The sequence below is a fragment of the Thalassophryne amazonica genome, chromosome 17 (assembly GCF_902500255.1).
Source record: "Thalassophryne amazonica chromosome 17, fThaAma1.1, whole genome shotgun sequence".
Lineage (NCBI taxonomy): Eukaryota > Metazoa > Chordata > Actinopteri > Batrachoidiformes > Batrachoididae > Thalassophryne > Thalassophryne amazonica.
This window is the reverse complement of record NC_047119.1, coordinates 53,617,195-53,642,136: the sequence shown is the minus strand read 5'-3', so window position 1 is coordinate 53,642,136 and position 24,942 is coordinate 53,617,195. Positions and strand designations below refer to the sequence as shown.

Here is a 24,942-nt window from a genome sequence, read left to right as displayed (position 1 = left end):
CCAGGTTTCTAGTTATCATCTTCTGTGAGACTACAACTCCAGACTTGGCCAGGTCATTCACTAGTTTATTGGCAGTTGTTCTGGAGTCTTTAGACACATGTCTCACTAGTTTTCTTTCCAGAGTTCTTGAAATATTTTGCATCTTAGCTCTGCCAGGCTTGTTCTTTTCTGTGTGGCTCTCTTTAAATTTCTTGATGAAACTTCTCACTCCACTTGGAAACCCTGTGGTAACTCCTTCTCCTGCTCTGTGAGCATCAACAATTCATTTTTTCAATTCTTAAACTGATAACTTTTGATGTTTTCTCAGTCACAGCTCAAACCCTGACTGAAGTTTTTATGCTGTGTGTACATTGAAGATAACTTCAATCCGAACTCGATTTTTACAAGTTTTGAGAATCACAAGGTTAAAGCTCATCATTACACAACAGTGGTTTGTGCTGTGGTTCACCAAAAATGTCCATTCTTAGGGGCCTCATTAATTCTGACCCTGTGTGCAAAGTAAATAATGTAAGCATCCAAAATAAAAGTAGGATGTTTAGAAATGCTGTGCTGAAAATTCCTTGCTCTGTAAAAAAAAAAAGAAGTATTTTGAAAAATTCTGAAGAAAACACTAAATTTCAGAGGGGCTAATAATTTTTTCTGTACCTCAGCTGGACCTGCACAAAACTTCACTTACAGTTTGTCATGGAACATGCTGAACCAGTGCATTTATTAGGTTTAGGGAAATGAGGATTTCAATGTTACAAAAATGATTGAGAATCCACATCCAGATTCCAATCAACACTCCAGTTTAATAGCATTAATCAATCCATCAGGTTCCAGTAAATTCAGTTTGAAATATTGTAATCAGTTGAAAAATCATAATTTCCAAAATGTCTCAGTCAGTGTCCTGCAAGGTAAATCTGTCTTAAGAAGGCAGCTCTCAAAACTGAGTGACTGTGCATGAAGGAGATGAGTGAGGGAAGCCACCAAGACAAACAGGTAACTCTCATGGTGGAATGGTGCACAAAGAAACAATACAAACAATTTTAGCTGCAGTTTACAAGAAGGCACATGTTGAGACTCTAGATTTCTTCTACTTTCTTGTCACAAGCAAGTGATCTGAAAAATTACATTTAATACTTTCTATTTTAAATAATTTAAGTCCTTATATATCACAAATTCTTTTCTACCTTTGTCATCTTAGTCTGCTGTGCCCCGGCATCCAACAGGATTCGGATTGTGTGGATGTGTCCCTCACGAGCGGCGATGTGTAAGGGGGTGTGGCCTGCCGTCGTGGCCGAGTCTGGATTGGCTTTGTGCTCGAGCAGCAGCTTGACAAGCTCCTTGTGGCCGACACGGGCCGCACAGTGTAGAGGCGTCTGGTCATCCTAGATGCAGGAAACATAACTTTTAAGCTTTAGTTTAGAAATGTAAGAATCAACTACAATTATACACTCACGGGCCATGTTATTAGGTACACCTGTTCAATTACTTGTTAACACAAATTGCTAATCAGCCAATCACATGGCAGCAACCCAATGCATTTAGTCATCTAGATATGGTGAGGACGACTTGCTGAAGTTCAAACAGAGCATCAGAATGGGAACAAAAGAATTTAAGTGACTTTGAACGTGGCAGACGGGTTTCTAACTATTTCAGAAAGTGCTGAGCTACTGGGATTTTCACGCACAAGCATCTAGGCGCATAGGTGTCAAACTGATTCCAGAAAGGGCCAAGAGGGTGCAGGTTTTCTTTGTAACCACCAACTCCAGCAGGTGATTTCACTTATGAACATCACATTGAGCAGATGGGAAGAGTTCATCAGTGAAATCACCTGCTGGAGTTGGTGGTTACACAAAAACCTGCACCCTCTTGGCCCTTTCTGGAATCAGTTTGACACCTATGATCTAGGGTTTACAGAGAATGGTCCGAAAAAGAGATATCCAGTGAGCGGCAGTTGTGTGGACAAAAATGCCTTGTTGATGTCAGAGGTCAGAGGAGAATGTACAGGCTAGTTGAATGGGCGACTGAGTGATACCATCATGTCATCCTGGACCAACATCTCAGAGGACTGTTTCCACCACCTTGTTGAATCTATGCCATGAAGAATTAAGGTAGTTCTGAAGGCAAACGGGGGTCCAACCCGGTAGTAGCAAGGTGTACCTAATAAAGTGGATCTGCTTGTTGAACTGGCACAAGTTTTACACCAGATGCAACTTCCTGACACAACTCCGCATTACATGGACAAATGTGACAGAAGACACAGTTCTGCATTAAAACCAAGTGCAGTAACCACCTGGCCACCACCCCTGTATTATATTATTTAAACAAATATTCTACGCCTGCAGTAAAACATACATAGTCACATGACTCAGATGTGCAGGAGAAGACTCGGCTCATATTTTGTTTTTAGATTTTTTTTTTTAATTTCCAATACTGAGTCCAGTTATTTTCGCCAATATGGGACCAATATCGATCAAAAATATTGCATCGGCACACCCCCTAATCTGTACTCATTTGCTAAATAAATAAATTAATTAATTAAAAATAAAAGTTGAATTCACCTGAAAGAGAATCCGGTGTAGTTGTTCATTGCTATTTTTAAGTCTGAGCTCAGGGTCAAACAGTCTCTAAGTCTTTATTTTTGTATATTCACATTTTCTAATTTCAGCAACTGACAGAGGCGGCAACTTAGTCATGGTGCTGGGTGGCTGTATAGTATCTTTACAGTCAGATCAAAGGTTTGGGGTTTGAATCCTTGATTTAGCAAGTACACAGCAAATATTGTTACAAATTCAAACACAACACAAACTGATTTTTAAAGTGTCCTTCAGCAAGACGCTGAACTTCCAACCTGCTCAACCTTGTTACTCTTTTTTTTTTTTACTTATTTTTTATTGACAGAAGTAGTGACGAACAAAGAACAAACTGGTACACAGTTACACAGGCAGGGGGGCCTCAAAGAGTCTAGATATCTTAGCAAACAGTCACTCATCCATGTTCTTTTTGTCAATTTATAGAGGTGGTGTCCTCTTCTTGTCTTCTATAATCAGTCCATTTCCTCCATTTAATCTTGAATTGTTCTTCTTGCAATCTCAGTTTGTGTGTAAGTTTCTCAAAAATTTCTTCCACAGTGCACCCCCACTGCTCCTCGGTTGGTGGCTCTGGTTTGTACCATAGTCTTGTAATTGTTTTTTTGCTTGCCGACAGCAATACCTTTACAAGATATTCATCCTGTTTTTGAATTATGTTTTGTGTTAAATTCCCTAAGTAGAGCATCTTGAACGTTTTTGGTATTTTGTAACCTATTACCTTTTGTAGGCATTGCGATATTTTATCCCAATACCCTTTTATCTTTTGGCAGGCCCAAAATATGTGGGTATGGTCTGCATCAATATGCCCACATGCTCTCCAGCACTGTTGCTGTGTAGATACCATTACGTTTCTGAGCTTTGGAGTTATGAAGAACCTAACCATATTCTTCCAATTGAATTCCCTCCAGATCCTGGAGCTAGCGGATGTGCACTGTGTTTTACAGATACTCTGCCATTCCTCCTCAGTTATTTCTTCGTTCAGTTCCTTTTCCCACTTGTCCTTAATATACAGAGAGGAGGATTGTTGCACATCAAGTTTCTATATAAAGCTGAGATTACATTTTTCTCCTTTGTATGCTTTCTGGAATACCTCAATAATTTCATTGTTAGTGGCCACTTTTATCTCTTTCTCATAGTAATCCCTTATTTGCAGGTATCGATATTGGTCATTTTGTTCTAGTCTGAACCTATCCCGTAGCTTTTCAAAACTCTAGTCTGTCCTGATCCATCATTGTGCATATCGCTGTAATTCCTTTTTGTGACCATTGTTTAAACCCTTCATCATATATCCCTGGGATAAATCTATTATCGAATGAAAACCAGCTCAAAATCTGTTTTTCTTTCTCCAACTTGTACCTTTCACAGACAGTGTTCCATATTTCAATTGTGTTTATGGTTATTGCGTCCAGTTGGTTACGCAGTTTTCTTAATAATCCTCTTTGCTCAATATTTATCATTACACCAGTATATCAAGGGTCTGATTTGTGCAGTGACCTTGTTACTCATTTATGTGGAAAAGAGACAGACAAGAAATAAACTAAAACACACTGAAAGATCTTTTTGAAGTAGTCGTTTTGTAGCAGCTACAGTGAGAAAGATGCATTTTTTGGGGGGTGTGGTTAGTTGGACTGTCTTGGAGAGTACCTTGGCCTTTGCGTCCACTTGTGCTGTGTTCTGCAGAAGGAACTGAGCAACTTCACAGTGTCCTGCTCTGGACGCCATGTGGAGCGGAGTCTCTACTTTCTAGTTTCCAAAATCACAGGGAACAAATCACTCAAATGGCCACAACGTGCGTTTGTCACTTAGAGCCCATTCACACTCTGACGTGATGCGGCTGACGCTGGCCATTTCTTCATGACCAAGGGATTCAGAGGAGGTGCATCCAGTCAAGCCTCCAATGTTGGCTAGCGGAGGCAAATAGAGCAGTAACAGTGTACTTGTGGCAGTGATGTAGTGGTAGCAGAGTTTAACTCTTGCCAGCGTTTTAACATGAACGTCGAACATTTTAAATATGGAAATTTTTCAGAGTCCACGACAAAGAGCATCGTTGCCTGAATGATGTCAACTTCACGCTGGTCAACATTAATCAATTGTCGGGCTAATCGTCATAGTGTGAACGGGCCCCAAGATTTTCATGCCACTTATCGTTGTAAAACATCATATCAAGCAACAATCACGTATGTCATGATTTTTATCATTTCATGCTTTCAGCTCTGTTAACGTTAATGTTTCACCTTAAAAATTACAACCCCAATTCCATTGAAGTTGGGACGGTGTGCAAAATGTAAATAAAAACAGAATATAATGATTTTCAACCTATATTCAACTGAATACACCACAAAGACAAGATATTTAATGTTCAAACTGCTAAACTTTATTGCTTTTGTGCAAATATTTGCTCATTTTGAAATGAATGCCTGCAACACAGAATTTAGGGATTCCATCATCTACAGTCCATAGTATAATCAGAAGATTCAGAGAATCTGGAGACCTTTCTACACATAAGCAGCAAGGCCGAAAACCAACAATGAATGCCTGTGACTTTCGATCCCTCAGGCGGCACTGCATTAAAAACCGACATCATTGTGTAAAGGATCTTACTGCGTGGGCTCAGGAACACTTCAGAAAACCATTGTCAGTTAACACAGTTCGTCACTACATCTACAAGTGCAAGTTAAAACTCTACTATGCAAAGCGAAAGCCATACATCAACAACATCCAGAAATGCCGCCGCCTTCTCTGGGCCCAGGTTCATTTGAAATGGACAGACACAAGGTGGAAAAGTGTGCTGTGGTCAGATGAGTCCACAGTTCAAATTGTTTTTAGAAATCATGGACGTCATGTGCTCTGGACAAAAGAGGAAAAAGGCCATCCAGATTGCTACCAGTGCAAAGTTCAAAAGCCAGCATCTGTGATGGTACCATCAATGCTGAAAGGTACATCCAGGTTTTGGAGCAACACATGCTGCCATCCAAACAGCATCTTTGTCAGGGACGCCCCTGTTTATTTCAGCAAGACAATGCCAAGCCACATTCTGCACGTGTTACAACATTGTGGCTTCGTAGTAAAAGAATGCAGGTACTAGACTGGCCTGCCTGCAGTCCAGACCTGTCGCCCACTGAAAATGCGTGGCGCATTATGAAGCGCAAAATACAACAATGGAGACCCCAGACTGTTGAACAACTGAAGTCATACATCAAGCAAGAATAGGAAAAGATTCCACCTATAAAGCTTCAATAATTATTGTCCTCAGTTCCCAAACACTTATTGAGTGTTGTTAGAAGGAAAGGTGATGTAAACATACCACTGTCCCAGCTTTTTCGAAATGTGTTTCAGGCATCCATTTCAAAATGAGCAAATATTTGCACAAAACAATAAAGTTTATTAGTTTAAACATTAAATAACTTGTCTTTGTGGTGTATTCAATTGAATATAAGTTGAAGAGGATTTGCAAATCATTGTATTCTGTTTTTATTTAGATTTTACACAACGTCCCAACGTCACTGGAATTGGGTTTGTAATGTTTTTCTGTAATTATTGCATTAATGCATCAATGAATCAGATGTAAATGTGAATAGTGATGCAGGTACACTCAAAAAACAGAAGCATTGGGTGAACTCAATTAAATTATGTGCAGGATTTCCATCTAATAATATATGTAGTCCAAACTCATGCCCATAATTGAATTGAGTTCATCCAATGAGTCATTTGTTTGTGTACACTCAAAAAACTATAATATAAATATAAAATAAATATATGTAGTCCCAACTAAATTTAATCTTTCATGGATGTATGGATGTGTCTTTTTTGGGTGGGGGCTACATTGTTGTGTGGGCCGCCAGAAGAGGAGGTACTGCTGGCCCACCACCAGAGGGCGCCCTGCCTGAAGTGCGGGCTTCAGGCAGGAGAGGGCGCTGCCGCCACGGACACAGCCGGGGGTGACAGCTGTCACTCATTATCTCTTGACAGCTGTCACCCATCTACACTTCATCATCCCACTCCATAAAGACCGGACGTCATCTCCACTTCGTTGCCGAGATATCGTCTACCTTAGGAGGTAACCTTCTCAGCCTGCATATCCAGATAAGTGGTTACTCAGACACTGCACGAGTGTGTGTTAGAGGTGGAGGTGGAATTCCCACCGTTGTTGTTACTGGGTGTTCACACACCCACATCTGATTGTCTCTGCTCCTCGCCAGCAGTACCAGATCCGACACGCGGAGACAGTGGCCACCTGGGGTGTTCGGGATTTGGTGGCTCCAGTATTCTCCAGGTTCGGTGGCGGAGGAAATCGTGTGGTTCCGGTTCTTCTCAGGACAGACGTCCTCTATCCTCGAGCCTGCCCACACGTCACCTTTGCTAATTGACTATTGTACATATTCTGTAATCTGCTGTGTTTGGTTGTGCTTTTCACAACAGTAAAGTGTTCATATTTGACTCTTTCATTGTCCGTTCATTTACGCCCCCTGTTGTGGGTCCGTGTCACTACACTTTCACAACAGGATATCTCGGCCAGCGTCATGGACTCCGAGGGGCGTCATGCAGCCATTGAACGGCCAATGGGAGAGCAGGGTGCACAGGCGTCTGCAGGAGGCGTGATTGGTGAGTTGCAGCACATCCTCACCGCCTTTACGGCTCGGTTGGATCAGATGACCGAGCAAAACATCCTCCTGAACCGCAGGGTGGAGGCTCTCTCTGCACAGGTGGCAGCGAGCGCTCAGGGCGCTGCTGCAGCTCCTCCTCCTGCCGACCCTGTGCAGGATATGAATGTTCCAGTGGTCGTTCAACAACCCCTCCCACCATCCCCTGAAGCATACATAAGCCCCCCAGAGCCGTACGGAGGTTGTGTGGAGACGTGCACGGACTTTCTCATGCAGTGTTCGCTCGTCTTTGCACAACGTCCCGTCATGTACGCGTCTGATGCTAGTAAAGTAGCTTATGTAATTAATCTGCTTCGAGGAGAGGCACGCGCTTGGGCTACGGCGCTTTGGGAGCAAAATTCACGGCTCCTTCATACGTACACTGTGTTTGTGAGGGAGTTCAAAACCGTGTTTGAACACAATCCCCGGATTGATTGGCCGTCTGGGGTGGTGGTTCAGTGGAGCGAAACCTGCCATCGGGTGTGTTTAGGATCCTCGGTTCCTCCCGGTTTACAGGCTAAGGAGGAGGTCAAAGTCCCTCCCAATCTGACAGCGGTGCCGGTTGAGTACCACGATCTTGCTGACGTCTTCAGCAAGGATCTGGCACTCACCCTTCCTCCGCACCGTCCGTACGATTGTGCCATTGATTTGATACCAGGCGTGGAGTTTCCGTCCAGCAGGCTGTACAACCTCTCACGACCTGAACGTGAATCAATGGAGACCTACATCCGGGACTCATTAGCTGCCGGGTTGATCCAAAATTCCACCTCCCCGATGGGTGCAGGTTTCTTTTTTGTGGGCAAGAAAGATGGCGGACTCCGTCCATGCATCGATTACAGGGGGCTGAATGAGATTACGGTTTGCAATCGATACCCGTTGCCCTTGTTGGATTCCGTGTTCACCCCCCTGCATGGAGCCAAAATCTTTACAAAATTGGATCTTCGGAATGCGTATCACCTGGTTCGGGTCCGGAAGGGAGACGAATGGAAGACGGCATTTAACACCCCGTTAGGTCACTTTGAGTACCTGGTCATGCCGTTCGGCCTCACTAACGCCCCCACAATGTTCCAAGCTTTGGTAAACGATGTCTTGCGGGACTTCCTGCACCGATTCGTCTTCGTATATCTGGACGATATTCTCATCTTTTCCCCGGACCCTGAGACTCATGTCCAGCATGTACGTCAGGTCCTACAGCGGTTGTTGGAGAACCGGCTGTTTGTGAAGGGCGAGAAGTGTGAGTTTCACCGCACTTCTTTGTCCTTCCTGGGGTTTATCATCTCCTCTAACTCCGTCGCCCCTGATCCGGCCAAGGTTGCGGCGGTGAGAGATTGGCCCCAACCTACAAGCCGGAGGAAGCTGCAACAGTTCCTCGGCTTTGCAAATTTCTACAGGAGGTTCATAAAGGGCTATAGCCAGGTAGTTAGCCCCTGACAGCCCTGACCTCTCCTAAAGTCCCCTTCACCTGGTCGGATCGGTGCGAAGCCGCATTCAAGGAGTTGAAACGACGGTTCTCAACTGCACCAGTGCTGGTGCAGCCCGACCTTAGCCGCCAGTTTGTGGTCGAAGTGGACGCCTCTGACTCAGGGATAGGAGCCGTGCTATCCCAGAGCGGAGAGACCGATAAGGTCCTTCACCCGTGTGCCTATTTTTCCCGCAGGTTGACCCCAGCTGAACGGAACTATGAAGTCGGCAATCGAGAACTCCTTTCGGTGAAAGAGGCTCTTGAGGAGTGGAGACACCTGTTGGAGGGAGCGTCTGTGCCGTTCACGGTTTTCACTGACCATCGGAACCTGGAGTATATCAGGACCGCCAGGTGGCTGAACCCCAGGCAAGCCCGCTGGTCACTGTTCTTCGGGCGTTTTGACTTCCGGATCACCTACCGCCCCGGGACCAAGAATCAGAGATCGGATGCCTTGTCCCGGGTGCATGAAGATGAAGTCAAGACTGAGCTGTCGGATCCACCGGAGCCCATCATTCCGGAGTCCACTATCGTGGCCACCCTCACCTGGGACGTGGAGAAGACCGTCCGGGAGGCCCTGGCACGGAGCACGGACCCCGGAACAGGGCCGAAGAACAGACTCTACGTCCCACCAGAGGCAAGAGCTGCTGTCTTGGATTTCTGTCCCGGTTCTAAGCTCTCCTGTCATCCGGGGGTGTGAAGGACCATGGCAGTGGTCCGGCAGCACTTCTGGTGGGCGTCCCTGGAGGCCGACGTCCGGGAATATATCCAGGCCTGCACCACCTGTGCCAGGGGCAAGGCAGACCACCAGAAGGCACAGGGACTTCTTCAGCCACTTCCTGTGCCTCATCGCCCCTGGTCCCACATCGGTCTGGATTTTGTCACGGGCCTCCCGCCGTCCCAGGGCATGACAACCATCTTCACGATAGTGGACCGATTCTCCAAGGCGGCCCACTTCGTGGCCCTCCCGAAGCTCCCCACGGCCCAGGAGACTGCAAACCTCCTGGTCCACCACGTCGTCCGTCTGCATGGGATACCTACCGACATCATCTCTGATCGTGGTCCCCAGTTTTCCTCACACATCTGGAGGAGCTTCTGCCGGGAACTGGGGGCCACTGTGAGCCTCTCGTCCGGGTATCACCCGCAGACCAATGGACAGGCAGAACGGGCCAATCAGGAATTGGAGCAAGCCCTGCGCTGTGTGACGTCCGCCCACCCGACGGCCTGGAGTGAACATCTGGCCTGGATCGAGTACGCACATAACAGCCAGGTGTCCTCTGCCACCGGCCTCTCCCCATTTCAGGTGTGTTTGGGGTATCAGCCCCCGTTGTTTCCCGTGGTGGAGGGAGAGGTCGGTGTGCCCTCGGTCCAGGCCCACCTGCGGAAGTGCCGTCGGGTGTGGCGTGCCGCCCGTTCTGCCTTGTTAAAGGCCCGGACGAGGGCGAAGACCCATGCAGACCGCCGGCGGTCCCCGGCCCCTGCTTACCAGCCCGGGCAGGAGGTGTGGCTATCCACAAAGGACATCCCCCTCCAGGTGGACTCTCCAAAGCTTAAGGACAGGTACATTGGACCGTATGAAATCCTCAAAATCCTCAGTCCTGCCGCAGTGAAGCTCCGACTCCCAGCTTCACTGCGGATCCACCCGGTTTTTCACGTGTCAAGAATCAAACCCCACCACACCTCACCCCTCTGTGCTCCCGGACCGGCGCCGCCTCCTGCCCGGATCATCGATGGGGAGCTGGCTTGGACAGTGCGCCGGCTCCTGGACGTCCGTTGGATGGGCCGGGGGTTCCAGTATTTGGTGGACTGGGAGGGGTATGGACCCGAAGAACGCTCCTGGGTGAAGAGGAGCTCATCCTGGACCCGGCCCTCCTGGCCGATTTCTACTGCCGTCACCCGGACAAGCCTGGCGCCCGTTGAGGGGGGGGGGGGCCCTGTTGTGTGGGCCGCCAGAAGAGGAGGTACTGCTGGCCCACCACCAGAGGGCGCTCTGCTGAACTGTGGGCTTCAGGCACGAGAGGGTGCTGCCGCCACGGACACAGCCGGGGGTGACAGCTGCACTCATTATCTCTTGACAGCTGTCACCCATCTACACTTCATCATCCCACTCCATAAAGACCGGACGTCATTCTCCACGTCCGTTGCCGAGATATCGTCTACCTTAGGAGTAACCTTCTCAGCCTGCATATCCAGATAAGTGGTTACTCAGACACTGCACGAGTGTGTGTTAGAGGGGAGGTGGAATTCCCATCGTTGTTGTTACTGGGTGTTCACACACCCACATCTGATTGTCTCTGCTCCTCGCCAGCAGTACCAGATCCGACACGCGGAGACAGTGGCCACCTGGGGTGTTCGGGATTTGGCGGCTCCAGTATTCTCCAGGTTCGGTGGCGGAGGAAATCGTGTGGTTCCGGTTCTTCTCAGGACAGACGTCCTCTATCCTCGAGCCTGCCCACACCATCACCTTTGCTAATTGACTATTGTACATATTCTGTAATCTGCTGTGTTGGATGTGCTTTTCACAACAGTAAAGTGTTCATATTTGACTCTTTCATTGTCCGTTCATTACGCCCCCTGTTGTGGGTCCGTGTCACTACACTTTCACAACATACATATATTATTAGATGGAAATCCTCCACATAATTGAACTGAGTTCATCCAAAGAGCCATTTTTGAGTGTATTTGTGATACAACTGTGATACAACTGAAGCTGTGTGGCATTAAAGGGACATAACTCATAACAGGGACCACATTTATTTTCTCAGGTGGAAAGTGTCAAATTCTGAGATTTTTGTAAAGCAGCAAACACTGAAATGTTTGGTGTGAGGCTCTCACCACATTGGAAGCATTAGGTGATGCTCCTCTCTGGAGCAGGTTTTTCACAATGTTCAGATGGCCCATAAATGCTGCTACATGAAGAGGAGTGAGGCCAGACTGCACACAGACAATAAAAATAAAAACATCAGCCACGCTAAACAAGAAGTGTAGCTGCGTTTGACTAAACATCTGGATGTCCAGCAGTCGAGCAGATACTTTATTTTTTTTAGAATCTCGGCCTCACCTCTGTGACTGCTTCTAAGGAGGCAGAGTGCTTCAGCAGCAGGTCCATCGACCGCATGTGGTTCTTCTTGCAGGCAATGTGGAGAGGTGTGAAACCGTTCTGAACACACAAAGTCGAGGATGTTTCAGGAAAAGTAAACACTTTTTACTGGATATTCTATATCTTTTAATGTGTTCCACAAGGAATGTTTTAGTAATTGCACACTTACAGCCAGAAAGTGAACAGGTTTGATGTGATGTAATGGCACATTATATTATAATCAAACCAATGTTTTTTGGTCTGATTGCTCCCCTGTTCCTCCCAATTCCTTTAAACCAATTACCACCAAGCTTGATATGTGGACTAAAGTCTAAATGGGCTTGCTGTAAAACTTGGCACACATAAGGAGGTGGCCAAGCAAAGTCAAATTTGCCAGAGGTCATTCTTTGGGGTAAATGTGATGTCTGCCTGTTTGTTGGCCTACTCCGCCATGGTTTTTTTTTTTGCCAATCTCTACCAAAATTTATATGTAAATGAAGGCTGACCCTGAAATTACCCTCAAAAACATTTTGGCAAAGTTCAAGGTCAAGGAATCTGCGGCACACACTTAAGTGGATTCCAGAAATGCCCTGGATCATTCAATCATTTGGGTCAAATGTCTTCTTGCCAACACAGGCACGATTACCAGGCAATACTGACACGTGGAAGAAGCCATTGCTTTTATTTTAAGTTAATGTATAAATTGAGATCAATTGAAATATATCAACAAGCCCTCATTAGGGCCCAGTCCCACTGGCGTTCAGGAAGATTTGTGCATGAAATGCACACGAAAGTGGTGTATAATCGCTAAACAGCCGCAATATCTGTGAAACATGTGTGTATGCTGACATCTGCACACGTCCGCAATCATCCACAGAGGCACGTATGTTCGCTGCCAGGATTTTTGAGCTGCACAAAATTTTGGATGCGGATGACAGCCGCCTTACATATGCAATCTATGCACTGTATATCCGCCGTTATCCGCTAATATTCGCAACTGACGGCGTATTGCAGCTTGGCCAGCGGGCTGGACAGTGTGCAAAACGGATATATAGCATGCCTATCACGTCCCACATCACAAACTAAAATAAGTTGTGGCAAATGCGGACAGATTGGCCACGAATAAAGCGTTGTATTACATCTGCTTTGCATCTGATTTGCGGACAATTTGCAAATGCATAACAAACAGAAATCGACCATACCTGCCAGCCATTGCCAGTCCAGCTGTGGAGACGTACAGATGTAGTTATGGATCCCCAAGACGTAGTGTGATAGTTGCTGCCATCCAACAACATACCAATCAACGTGTCCAGTCCAGCAATTGGTCCAGAGGCTGTGGTGTTGGTGTGAATAGTGATGCCGACAGGCCCGCAATGCAGATTGCCGCACACACGCATTACAACCACTGTTGCCTCCATACCTGTGCGCGATGCATTCACAATACATGCGTTCTACATCCGTGATTGTTCGTCATATACTCGCTATACATTATTAATATATCCGTATTCATACTGAGACGTTTATCATTTTGGCCAATTTTGTTGCGGGCGACAACAAACGCCTGTGATTGTATACTCAATTCATGCGCAATTAATCCTCTCCCCAGTGGGACTGGGCCCTCAGCTACAACATCATGGTAAAAGACAGCATTTTAGCTTTTTGCTGATATTGTGATGTTTACCATCATTTTTTGCAAACAACTGTCAGTTTTGGTTTTCGGCTGGCACATGCATGATTATGAACCTTGTTTAGGGATGAATCACTGGCTTTTTGTTCTGCACGCGATGCCTGAGGCTAGTTGGCTATGTGGGACGAAACCTTTTATTTTGCAACAATATATCATCTCTGTGTTAACTTTGCTAGAACACGAAGATCCCAGTAAGAATAAGCCATGTGACCACCTTGATGACCCCACATTTGGCACATTTTAAGTTTCTTCAAAAACTCGCCAGGGCTCGTGCATTAGCTTTGGCCCCCTTGTCAAGGAGGACTTTGGCCATACGATGGTGGCCACAGTGGGCTGCTACATGAAGAGGAGTTAAATGATCCAGCGTGATATCGTCGATCTCAGCATTGTATTGGAGTAGCTGCCTGACACAGTCCATGTGATCCCCCTGAGCTGCCATATGGATGGGGGACAGACCATTCTGAAAGACAGGAAAAATGAAAGGGACACATAGGGAGGAAGGACAGAAGGTGATGAACAGCATAAGAATCAAATAATGGAGAGATAGTGAAGAAAACTAAAATTTCAAACAATAACTCCTCTATCTGCTTTGTGCAGTCATATTTGGGTTCTGATTTTACACAATCTGCAGACGATGATGTGGTAATGGAGAGAATATAGGGAAAATGAGAAATCAAGGAATACAAATGGTGATGAAAATCAGATCTAAGAATGCCAGATAAGACAAATGTATATCCAAATGTATAATAGCTAATGTGTCTCTGTTGGTGGTCAGTTTCTTAAGATTCAATTCTGCTGGTTTAAATGCTGGTTTTTATTTTGGTTCTGGGAACTCCCCAACATCGAAGTGAACTACCTTGGTTTTAGCCTGGATAGGAGCACCGTGTTCCAGCAGGATCTCAATGATGCGGGGCGTGACCATTTCTGGCCACACAGTGAAGAGGAGTCAGCTCATCCTACAAAATGCAGAAACCAAACAACATCCAATCAACAACTGACATTTTGTGTAGGTCCAGATGCCACAATAACAACAAAATAAAGATTAGGCAGACATGTGTTAGTTAGAAAATGTTTCTGAGCACACGCAGAACACTGATCATATTACAAACACACAGGAGCACAGCAAGGAAAAGTGGAGATTTTAAGCTGCATTTACACATAACGACAGCAAGTCAAGGATGCCACTAAGTGTATATTCTTGGCTGCTGATCACAAATGTGATGATTTGAGGCAGAGACATCAGGTGTCCTCAGGAACTGCTGCAACCTGTTACCACACGTTACAATTAATGGCACATGTTGCTTAAGAATTATCAGAAACCATTACACACGGTCAAGAATAATGTTCTGCGTTGTTGCACGCTGTTGTGCCCTATCATGCGTAACAGCGCATCGTTAAGTTCTGTCACGTTGTGAATGAGGCAAATTGTCTCCACAATTCAGATCGCTCCAGTTTGCTCCTCAAAATCCACACCAGAAGAACTTTGTGACTGCATGCTTAGTTGGGCTCTGTGCCATGGAGTGGCGCAGAAAGGAGGAGGAGACGGAGAGAGCCAGATGTGTGGCTCCACGCGGCACTCGTCTCCTGCATTTTCCCAAACATCAGGCACAGCAGCAGGTTGGAACACCTGCAGGAGCGTGCTGAGGAGCATTGGAAGGAGACTTTCAGCCGACTTGGCGTCACTGTCCCTCCTTCAGCATACTGCCGCAAGGAAACTGAATGTGGTGTAGCAGGGTTTAATTGTGCGTACGTCACGCTCTATTAAGGATTGCAACTAATCAAGATGGATCAACACACTCAGTTGCAACCTCCACAACATGAGGCAAAATGAAGGTGGTGCGTGACATTCGTGGAAGATTTTTTGACAGCCAAAAACATGCCCCATGAAAATCACGAATATTACACACCTACAGGTACTATTAAGAAACCTATTCAGATGAGTTAAGTCACATTAAGAATGTCAGGAATGTGCCAAGAATGACGCAAATATGACATTCATCATCATCATTCATCATTCATCTTTCGTCTTGCCTATGTGTAAACACACCATTAGCGGTTGTGAACAGTACAATACCTTTGTTTTGGCATCAATCTGTGCCCCTCTGTCCAGCAGTAGTCTGACCATGATCACGTTACCTCTCCTGGAGGCTATATGAAGGGTGTGATGCCATTCTAGATAAACAATACCACAAACAAAGTCAATAGTATCACCAAAAACTGCATCAAAAACAACAGCTATGGTAAAACATGACAAAATAATTACAGGTTATCTGCATACTAGCAACAAGACAGCAGAAAATGTCATTATTAACGACCTACTCAAAAATGTGTTTTATATTTTTATCTCTCTATTAACTATGTCCACCATTTATCACTGTATGACATTTATTTTTTATTTAGGTATTTTTATTAAATTTACTGACTGAGCAGGTTGAATTGAATGTGCTGCATCGCAAATTAAACAGGCCAATCACAGCCCAGCACAAATTTGAACAGACCATTGACAGGGCTGGTGGGCGGGTCTAGAGGACCCTAATGTGCATCTGCATTTTTACACATAAACTTTTTTAGTTGCAGAGGATTATCTCACATGCCTTCCTATAGCATCACGTAGCGGTAAATTTTTGCTTTTATCCCCAATCGTGGCGGCCGGTCGCTTGAGATGAACTGACCTTCGGGGTGAAGTTTACATTGGCTCCTCTGTTAAGCAGCAGCTGGGCGACACTCAGATTCTCATAGTGAGCAGCAATGTGGAGAGGAGTGAAACCAGTCTGCAGACAGAGAAAGATGAGAGCGAGAACAGAAGTGTGGAAATAACACAGTTAACACCTGGCGCCAAAATGTGCTTTGGTGATCAGGTGGCGTAATGCATATGCAGCAAAAAAAAAAAAAAAAACAGTACATGAAATTAAAGAACTGTTCAGGACATGAGGGAGAAAGATGAAATGATAATGATGAAATGATGCTTTAATGAAAATAAAGCAACAGCTTTAAGGATAGAGTATTTGTATTTACAAAGAATTTACATTAAGCTATGACAGCAAACTTTTTGTTTAGTCTCATATTCATATTTCTTCCACGAGACATGCGATGATAGTGAATTCGTACCTTGCTGAGAACGTCAGGGTTCGGGTCGTCTGGAGAAGCACAGCAGCGTGTGCGCGTGTCATCATTTCGTTGCAGCGATGTGTAGCGCAGGAAGGCGGACTTTGCCTTTGGTACCGTAGTTAATGAGCAGCGCCACAACATTTTCATGGCCCTGCTGGAGCGCCACTGCCAGAGGAGTGAAGCCGTCCTGAAAGAGGAGACAGCAAACAAATGAAAAACAGTGTGAAATACAAGAAAATGTCAGAAATGTATTGAAATCAAGTTAGCATTATAAATGTTGAAGGATAGCAAACGTTAGCGACTTGTTATGGCTACTGCCTTGTGTGCTAACAAGCTAGCTAGGTTAGTACCAGCAAATGAAATGCAGTGATAATATCTTCTGAATAAAATATGTTGACTTTCTTCTACACTTTTGGCAAACACGTTGGTATGTAGATTATAAAATGCAGTGAGTGAATACATATAGATAGAAGAGTTCATCCCTGTCAGGGGTTTAACACGGTAACTCCAAATCCATAAGTGCTATCATCTTACAAGTCTCCACATTAAAAAGGCATATAATGGGGGATAATCTCTTTATAAGTGGACACGCACGTGTCGCAAGAAGTGGTAGTTCACAGCCGCGCGGCAGGAATGTGCATATGCATGATGGTAAAAAGTTTGGGAAAGAGTATAAGCTGACAGCATGGATAATATTGCACCATCAGCCCGCACAGTGCAAGCCAACTATGATCATTTACATTGGCAGCAGAGTTTGTAGGATGCAGAATCGTGACACATTCTTTGGACTCGAGGCTGCGCCGCTGTCCAATTTTCTGAAAGTGTGAAAACGACCACTGTGAGTCTGTGCTACATTATAGTGCAACACTCTGACACTGATCACCGTGGAGGTCATGTCTGATCACACACCCCTTTGTTTATTGCCTGTGCTTGATTGATTGACTTTTGCTCTGCCCAAAGTAGAGAGAAACGATAATAATAATAATGGTTATAATAATATTATTATTATAATCATAATAATGTTGTATTTTATTAATTTTGTATACAGATGGCCTTGTAGCCATTTTTAAGTAATTTCTGCTTTTTTTTCCTTTCTTGTTTGTTTTTCTGTGTTGTCATGGGGACCATGATGGAAATAAGTCTGTGCTTTTTCATGCCATCCTCAGCAAGTATATGTATATATATGTCATTGTTATATATGTCATGTATTTTGCCAAATCAGTCAATCAAAAAAAATCATTTTTTTGTATGTTTTGCAATTTGAAACTGTCTCAATATATTTTATTTATTGTTAAGTGGCACATAATGCGTTTTGAAAATGGGGATTTACCACAGGGGGGAAAATGTTGCATCAACCTACAGCACCAAGATGTAACAGGGCCCCTGCGGTCTACACAGGTGGGGGAGATCTGGTGCATGCTATGGAATATTGTTGGGAAAGTGTAGTGACACGGACCCACAACAGGGGGCGTAAATGAGCGGACAATAGATGAGCCAAAAATACAACACTTTACTGTTGTGAAAAATGCACAACGAGAATACAGACAAATGCAGAATTTGGATCACAATCAAACTATACAAGGTGATGTGTGGGTAGGCTCGAGGATAGAAGATGTCCGTCCCGAGAAGAACCGGATCCCACACGATTTCCACTGCCACCGAACCCGAAGGATACTGGAGCCGCCAAGTTCCGAGTCCCCAGGTGATCACTGTCTCCGACTGTCGGATCTGGTACTGCTGGCAGCCCGCACTTCAGGTAGGGCGCTCTTTGGTAGTGGGCCAGCAGTACTTCCTCTTCAGCGGCCCACACAACAGGACCACGCCCCCAATGGGCACCTCCTGGCGCCCGACCCGGCTTGTCGGGACGGCGACGGTAGAAATCGGCCAGGAGGGCCGGATCCAGGATGAAGCTCCTCTTCACCCAGGAGCGTTCTTCGGGTCCATAACCCTCCCAGTCCACCAAGTACTGGAACCCCCGGCCCTTCCGGCAGACGTCCAGGAGCCGACGCACAGTCCAAGCCGGCTCCCCGTCGATGATCCGGGCAGGAGGCGGCGCCGGTCCGGGAGCACAGAGGGGTGAGTGTGATAGGGTTTCAACCTGGAGACATGGAAAACCGGGTGGATCCGCAGTGAAGCTGGGAGCTGTAGCTTCACTACGGCAGGACTGATGACCTTGAGGATCTTAAATGGTCCAATGTATCTGTCTTTTAGTTTCGGGGAGTCCACTTGTAGCGGAACGTCCTTTGTGGAAAGCCATACCTAATGCCCGGGTTTGGTATGCAGGGGCCGGGGAACGCCGGGCGATCTGCATGGGCTTTGGCCCTCATCCGGGCTTTCAACAAGGCAGAACGGGCAGTGCACCACACTAGACGGCACCTCAGCAGGTGGGCCTGGACCGAGGGCACACCGACCACAGGAAACAATGAGGGCTGGTACCCCAGACACACCTCAAACGGGGAAGAGGCCGGTGGCAGAGGACACCTGGCTGTTATGCGCGTACTCGATCCAGGCCAGTTGGTAACTCCAGGCTGTCGGGTGCGTGGATGTCACACAGCGCAGGGCTTGCTCCAGTTTCTGGTTGGCCCGTTCTGCCAGTCCGTTGGTCTGCGGGTGATACCAAGACAAGAGGCTCACGGTGGCCCCCAGTTCTCGGCAGAAACTCCTCCAGACTTGAACTTGGGACCACGATCTGAGACAATATCTGTTGGTATCCCATGCAGACGCACGACGTGGTGGACCAGGAGGTCTGCTGTCTCCTGGGCCATAGGGAGCTTCGGGAGGGCCACGAAGTGGGCCGCCTTGGAGAATTGGTCCACTATCGTGAGGATGGTAGTCATGTCCCGGGATGGCGGGAGGCCCGTGACGAAGTCCAGGCCGATGTGGGACCAGGCGCAATGGGGCACAGGTAACGGTTGGAGGAGTCCCTGTGCCCGTTGGTGGTCAGCTTTTCCCCTGGCACAGGTGGTGCAGGCCTGGACACAGTTCCGGACGTCAGCTTCCATGGACGCCCACCAGAAGCACTGCCGGACCACTGCCACGGTCCTTCGCACCCCCGGATGGCAGGAGAGTTTGGAACTGTGACAGAAGTCCAGGACGGCAGCTCTGGCCTCCAGTGGGACGTAGAGGCGATTCTTCGGTCCGTTACCAGGGTCCGAGTTCCGTGCCAGGGCCTCCCGGACGGTCTTCTCCACGTCCCAGGTGAGGGTGGCCACGATAGTGGACTCAGGTAGAATGGATTCTGGCGGATCTGACAGCTCGGTTTTGACTTCGACTTTGGTGAATCCGGGACAGAGCATCCGATCTTTGGTTCTTGGTCCCGGGGCGGTAGGTGATCCGGAAGTCAAAACGCCCGAAGAACAATGACCAGTGGGCTTGCCTGGGGTTCAGCCGCTTGGCGGTCCTGATATACTCCAGGTTCCGATGGATTGTGAAAACCGTAAATGGTGCCGGCGGCTCCCTCTAACAGATGTCTCCACTCCTCAAGAGCCTCCTTCACCGCTAGGAGTTCCCGATTGCCCACGTCATAGTTCCGCTCAGCTGGGGTTCAACCTGCGTGAAAAAATAGGCACAAGGATGGAGAATCTGATCAGACTCCCCGCTCTGGGACAGCACGGCTCCTATCCCTGAGTCCGAGGCATCCACTTCTACCACAAACTGGTGGCTAGGATCGGGTTGCACCAGAACTGGTGCAGTCGAAAAACCGGCGTTTCAACTCCCTAACGCTGGCCTCGCACCGATCCGACCAAGTAAATGGTATTTTGGAGGAGGTCAGAGCTGTCAGGGGGCTAACTACCTGACTGTAGCCTTTTATGAACCTCCTGTAGAAATTCGCAAAGCTGAGGAACTGTTGCAGCTTCCTACGGCTTGTCGGTTGGGGCCAGTCTCTCACCGCCGTGACCTTGGCCGGATCAGGGGCGACGGAGTTGGAGGAGATTATGAACCCCAGGAAGGACAAAGAAGTGCGGTGAAACTCGCACTTCTCGCCCTTCACAAACAGCCGGTTCTCCAACAACTGCTGCAGGATCTCAGGATCCGGGGAAAAAATGAGAATATCGTCTAGGTATACGAAGACGAATCGGTGCAGGAAGTCCCGCAAGATGTCATTTACCAAAAGCCTGAACGTTTGGTAACGTTTTGGTACGTTAAGTATGACAGCTGTCATAGTTGATGAGTGACAACTGTCACCCCGGCTGTTCCTGTGAGCCGGCACCGCCCCTCTCGTGTCTGAAGCCCGCACTTCAGGCAGGGCGCTCTTTGGTAGCGGGCCAGCAGTACCTCCTCTTCAGCAGCCCACACAACAGAATATAATCCTGGCAGCACCCTCTTCTATAACACATTCTTTCATTCATTTTCATTCATTGTTGTAACACATTCTTATTCCAAACTCATAAGATTTTTTTAACTCTTGGTCAGTGCCCCTTTCCATCACCCCTTTTGTGATGAGTTCTGTAGCTCTGTTGTGTTATTTGGTGATGGACAGGTGAGACGGGTTTTCTTGTGATAGGTGCGTCATTTCTCTCTGACAGTGAACAGAACTATCTGCTTCAGGTCTGTGCCATGAGCTCGTATTCATCTATGTTATTTTTAAGGTTGTGGTCACAGTTATGGTTCTGGTTCTGGTTAGCATTTCGCCACATGTCACATCGTGAAACAACAAGGTTACCTGACATGGCACATATTAACATTCAGTAAAAATGAACCGTTTGTGTCAAGTTGTTTGCGAGGACTGAGCTGAATGGACCTATGGAACCTATATTAGCACTTCAGTATATACCACTCTGCCACCTCTGGGACACGTCTGGTACTGTTGCTGGGAATAATTTTCTCATCATATGCATGATGTTAATTAGGAGCAGGTGTGGTTGAAGTTACACGTAGCATGAAATAAGCTTGTTTGTTAGTTCCTTTTATTGCCATCGTAGGTCTGCTTGCTGCTTGTATGAACGGACAGTTACCTCAGTCGGGAGACTCTGATTGGCACCGTTCTCGAGCAGGAACTTCACAACCTCTAAGTGGTTCTCCTGTGCTGCCATGTAAAGAGGGCTGAACCCTTTCTGTCGGGACAAACACAGATTATGTTTGAACACATTGTAAAGTAACTCTGAGTTTAGATGCAGCCCTTGTGATAAAAGTGAGGAAAACACACACTTGTATGTGTCAGATGGTGACAGGAATTATACAAATAATAGACTCTGTATGCAAACATATGAAGCCGTGTCAGCTGGTGAGTCATAAACAGGAGGTTTTGCTAACAGCTTGTGGTGACTCACATGTGACTGGGCATTAACGTTGGCACCGTAGTGGATGAGCTCAGCCACCACTTTTTCCTGCCCCGCCAGCGCTGCGATATGAAGGCCTGTGTTTCCTTTCTGCAGGTCATGAACATGAATTACACCACAAAAAGGCAGAGAAAGGAAAAAATAAGCGTGAAGTCCAGCAGAACGAATGCAACCTGATGGCCTGGATCACAAACATGCAGCACTCGTAAAGCATCATTCAAGCAGTTTGTACTATAATCATTAGTACTCTGTTGTCATTATTTTAGACACAAAATTCCTGCAACAAACAAAACAACTGTGGATTTCAAATTTCATGTACTGTTTGTTTTTTATAAGGAATGAACAAAACAAATGTCCCTTTAACTCTATGTATTATGTAATAAGTCAACACAACTGAATACATAATATATTATACTAATTATGTAACAATGACATTCAGGAGGTGCAATGTGAGTTGTGGAACCTTGGTCCAGCTCTTTAGCCTCGCAAGGATATTTTAAGGGTCTTGGGAACTTGACCAACCAGTCTAAATGTGTTTTGTGGACTTGTAGTCTCTCACGGTGGGGCCACTGCAGGAGCATGGGATACCCGGACCACTACAATGTGTGATGCAGTCTCTATGTGACCAAAGTAGGAACTGTGTCCACATTCTTGGCATACCATCGGACCTGTTCTCAGTGGGTATTGTACTCTGCCAGAGATGCCCCTTGTCACCAATCCTGTCCGCAATGTTCATGGATGGGATTTCAAGGCACAGTCAGGGACCTGAGGGTGTCCAGTTTGGTGACCTCAGAGTTGTATCTCTGCTTTTTTGCCGATGATGTGGTTTCTGTTGGTTTCATCAGGAGGAGACCTCTGATGTACACTCATCAGGTTTGAGACAGAGTGCACAGCAACTGAAATGAGGATCATCACCTCTAAATCTGAGACTACGGTCCTCTGTTGCAAAAGGATGGCTTGTCCCCTCTGGGGCAGGGGACAGTTACTCCCCCTGGGAGGAGTTTAAGTATCTCTGGGTCTTACTCACAAGTGGAGCTCAGTTGGCGCCTGAGATCAATACATGAATTGAGGTGGTTTCTGATGTTTTACGGACGCTGTACAAACCATCTTGGTGAAGAAGGAGCTGAGCCAGGAGGCAAGATTCTCAATTTACCATCTGATTTACGGTCCTATCCTCACCGACAGTTATGAACTTTGAGTAATGACCGAAAGAATTAGATTAGATTAGGTAGAACTTTATTAATCCCTTGGGAAGACTCCCTCAGGGAAATTAAGCTTCCAGCAGCATAGTATAGCAGCACACAGCGTAAGAAGCACACAAAATATCAAAAGTGAAAGTAAAAAACGAATTTCAAATAGAAATATAAATACACAAATATAAATACCAGAAATACTGCTCACTACTGGTTTACTGGCTACGACTGCTCCTCTCATTCCCGTCGCTTGTCTTCCTGTTACGCCTCCTCCCCTGAGTGAGGAGTTGTACAGTCTGATGGTCCTGCACTTGTGAAGGAGCAGTCTGTAGCTGAAGATTCTCCTCTGGTTGCTGATGATGGTGTGCAGAGGGTGACTGGCATCGCCCATAATGTCCAGTAGTTTGTCCAATGTTCTCTTCTCTGCCAACCACAGAGCCAGCCCGCCTGATCAGTTTGTCCAGTCTGGATGTGTCCTTCTTGGATGTGCTGATAAGGTTCCTCTGTTGGGTATCTGGGCTTACACTCCTGGTCAGGATGTGAAGCTTGACTATCTGGGAAGGACTCTGAGTCAAGGCGCTGCTTCCTCTAATCAAAAGGAGCCAGATGAGGTGGTTCGGGCATGTGGTAAGGATGACCCCAGTCATCTCCCAGGGAAGTCTTCCAGGCACATCCAACGGAAAGGAGGCCCAGGGAAGACCCAGGACATGCTGGAGGGAATATATTTCCCAGTTGGCTTGGAAATGCCTCAGGATCCACTGGAAAGAGTTATAAGCCTTCCTGAGGCTAGGGAAGCATGGGATGAGCTGCTACGTCTACTGCCACTGTGATCTGGACGTGGATAAGTGGCAGAAAATGAATGAATATGTAGTAGCACCTGCATTTTGTCATAATCTGACATATTTTGCAATAAAGAGTCTGAAAGCAACATGTAATAAATTTGATTTCATTTTGCCACAGGTTTGTATTTTTATGATGAAAATATAATATAGCAGATTATGTAATAACTCAGCAAAAGGCAATAATGTTTCACCTAATTATGTGATAATAACTTTATTTTTTATAATCTGGTGCATTTTGGTGCAATAATCAGCCTGAAGGCAATATTTAATAAGTTTCCCTACATTTTATACTAAATCATTACAGATTGCAGTGGCTATTACAAATGCAGGACTTTTTTTATGTTGAACATGTAATTATAGAGTGCATTATATAATAACAGAGCATTATGTAATAACTAAAAAAAAAAATCACTTCATTATGTAATAGTGCCTGAAGAAACTAATAATTTAGTACAATATGGAAAACAAATCAAATGGATGCCTTCATCTGTACACATTATCAAAAGAATACTATATAAACACACACTTTATCAACAGATTACTATATAAACATACACATTATCAACAGAATACTATATAAACACACACAGTATCAACAGAATACTATATAAACACACATAGTATCAACAGAATACTATATAAACACAAACATTATCAACGGAATACTATATAAACACATAATTATCAATGGAATACTATATAAACACAAACATTATCAACGGAATACTATATAAACACAAACATTATCAACGGAATACTATATAAACACACACTTTATCAACAGATTACTATATAAACATACACATTATCAACAGAATACTATATAAACACACACAGTATCAACAGAATACTATATAAACACGCACATTATCAATGGATTACTATATACACACACACACATTACCAACGGAATACTATATAAACACAAACATTATCAACGGAATACTATATAAAGACACACTTTATCAAGAGATTACTATATAAACATACACATTATCAACAGAATACTATATAAACACACACAGTATCAACAGAATACTATATAAACAAGCACATTATCAATGGATTTCTATATACAC

General features: G+C 45.7%; 1 protein-coding gene and 1 long non-coding RNA gene across 2 annotated transcripts in view; both read right to left on the bottom strand.

Moving 5' to 3' along the window:
- ank1b (ankyrin 1, erythrocytic b) overlaps nt 1–24,942 on the bottom strand; it is a 208,679-nt gene that overhangs the window by 96,723 nt on the left and 87,014 nt on the right. Inside the window, exons 4-5 of the mRNA XM_034192685.1 lie at nt 21,820–21,918; nt 21,505–21,603 (exon numbers count right to left, since the gene is read on the bottom strand). Of these exons, the coding sequence (XP_034048576.1) occupies nt 21,505–21,603; nt 21,820–21,918 (198 nt within the window). The remainder of the gene's footprint in view (nt 1–21,504; nt 21,604–21,819; nt 21,919–24,942) is intronic.
- On the bottom strand, nt 15,599–16,578 carry LOC117529820. Its single transcript, XR_004566113.1, has 3 exons — nt 16,550–16,578; nt 16,114–16,212; nt 15,599–15,613 (listed from the first exon to the last, which is right to left on the bottom strand). It is a non-coding gene; the product is annotated as an uncharacterized LOC117529820 (long non-coding RNA).